General features: G+C 22.1%; 1 protein-coding gene across 2 annotated transcripts in view; it reads left to right on the forward strand.

Moving 5' to 3' along the window:
* LOC100205311 (myosin heavy chain, embryonic smooth muscle isoform) overlaps window positions 1–2,500 on the forward strand; it is a 56,215-nt gene that overhangs the window by 15,775 nt on the left and 37,940 nt on the right. Inside the window, exons 4-5 of one of the 2 annotated variants that reach the window (XM_065803888.1) lie at window positions 1,628–1,814; window positions 2,141–2,227. In XM_065803888.1, the coding sequence (XP_065659960.1) occupies window positions 1,743–1,814; window positions 2,141–2,227 (159 nt within the window). In that variant the 5' untranslated portion in view covers window positions 1,628–1,742. The remainder of the gene's footprint in view (window positions 1–1,627; window positions 1,815–2,140; window positions 2,228–2,500) is intronic. The other variant, XM_065803887.1, reaches the window with a different exon arrangement.

Here is a 2,500-nt window from a genome sequence, read left to right on the forward strand (position 1 = left end):
GTAGCAGCATTCCCTTGCGAGTCAGGCTAAAAGATAGTAGAAGTAGCAGTACTCAGTTGCGAGTCAGGCTATTTGTCAGTCGATGTAGCACCAGTTTGTTGCGAGTCAGGCTATAAGATAGTCGATGTAGCAACACTCCGCGCATAATTTACAGTAAAAAAAAATAATAAAATCATTTTATTAAAAAAAATAAAAATAAAAACATTTTATTAAAAAAAATAAAAATAAAAACATTGTTTATATTGTTAAAAACATTCAGAATGTTTTTAAAAACATTCTGGTCAATTAAATTTGCGTTTTTGCGGTTTTTTTTAAAAACAATTAATTTGTAATTAAATTATTGGTTTTTACTTTCTGACAACACGCAAATGTTGGACGAAAGTCTAAAGTAATTAAAAGTGACGTATATGTTGGCATAAGAATCATTTTTTTCCTTTTGTGCTTCCCAAATGCAACAATCTATATATATATATATACAAGGATGAACCTTGGTTTTAAATGCATTAGTAACTAACTCATTTTTTCTTCATGGCAATTAAATGGATTAAAAAGTGAATAATTGCTGTAACTTGTTTAATGTTTAAAACTGTCGTTTGATTACTAACCAAACATTAGATTTAAGAAATGAATTAAAACTTATTACAAAACTCAATTTAAAGACAAAGGAATGTATGAAAAATTTGTTTTTTTGAAAGATAAAATGATTTTAAAATATTAATCCAGAGCAACAACAACTTTTTCTCGTTGGCTATTACTAGGTAACTGTTTTTAATAATAAAATATAGTAATTTAACAAAATAGTAGTTGTGCAAATTTAATTTTTAAATGATTAAACTTTTCATCTTTAGCTAGCTATTTCATTTTACTAAAGAAAAAACGAAAAAACCAAATGAAAAATTTTTCAGAAAGTTTTGTTTCTTTTTCATGTTCTTTTCGTCTTCTTAATAATAAAAATATTGATTACAAAATATTTACAAAAAATATTGATTACAATAACTTATTAAAAGTTTTGAGTTTTAATTATTTTTAAACTTCAATGTCTTTAATTTAACACACGTAACTTATTTAACGCATGCAATTTTTTTTAACATATATGTAAATATTTTTGAACACTAAGTTTACCATAATTACTTCTTTTATTTTTCAGGGTCTTATATTTAAAAGTACTGTGATAATTTTTAGTAAAAGTTAAATGAACAGAATTGCTAAATATTTAAGTCAAAAATGAAAATTAAAATAATAGTAAATATGCTTATGTTTTGTATTTGAATAGTTATTGTCTATATAATATATCATACTATATATATCATACTATATATAGACATATAATATATCATACTATATATAGACAATAACTATTTAAATACAAGACATAAGCGTTTAATAAGCGCAATTACTATTATTTTAATTTTGCAAATACAAAACTATTTGTAAATTATTGATTAAAAATTGTTGAAAGTACTTTAAACATTTAAAAACTACTAAAGTATAGTTGCTAAATGTTTAAAGTACTTTAAATAATTTTTAATAATTAGTTACAAATAGAGTAGTATTTGCAACTTAAATTTTTTTTTTTTAAACATAAATTAAGTAGTATATGCTTTCACCACCGTGTGTGTGCTTTTAGATAACATAAGGTCTACATAAAATGTCACTGAAATATTGAAACAAATACACGGAGGTTTCAGTACAGAGGGATTAAATTATGTGCAAGCAGTATCTACGTATGTAAGAGATCTATTATGGAAAAAAAAAGTTTTTTAGTGTCTGGATTTAGATACTTGTTTCAAAAGTTAAAGTTTTTAGAAAAAAAGGTATAGTAAACCTAGATCTATTTTAGTAATATTCAATAGTTAGCAGGTTAACATATTACTATATTTAAAATTATTAAAAATACTCCAAATACTTTTTATAATTAAATTTTGAGAATGACGATACAAAAAAATAGATTACTAAAAAAGATTACTGAAGAATACAAAATTTCTTTCCTTTATTTTCTGAAAACCCTTAGTTAAGGTAGGTAGTGGAATTTAAGTAGCTATATTTTAAATATAGCAGTAGTTTATTTAGTACTGTATGAGTAACCATAGTTTCAACCCTAATATCTAAATGATTTTATTCCTCTGTTTTAATTATTTAGGCACTAGCAGAAGAAAGAAAATATTCTACACAGTTAGAAGAAGAGAAACAGGATTTTCAAAAAAAAATTGATGCAGTGGAGTTAAAGGTACAGTTTATATTATAAATCTTTTCAGACTTTTTCTTAAGTTATTTTTTTTTGCTTTATTTTTCTTTTCTTGCGATTAATTATGTTATTTAAATGATATAATTGCACTTTTTTTTAAAAAGAACAATTTTTTTGACATAATATAATCTATATATATATATATATATATATATATATATATATATATATATATATATATATATATATATATATATATATATATATATATATATATATATATATATATATATATATATATATATATATATATAT

Source organism: Hydra vulgaris, chromosome 08 (genome assembly GCF_038396675.1).
Source record: "Hydra vulgaris chromosome 08, alternate assembly HydraT2T_AEP".
NCBI classification, from domain to species: Eukaryota; Metazoa; Cnidaria; class Hydrozoa; order Anthoathecata; family Hydridae; genus Hydra; species Hydra vulgaris.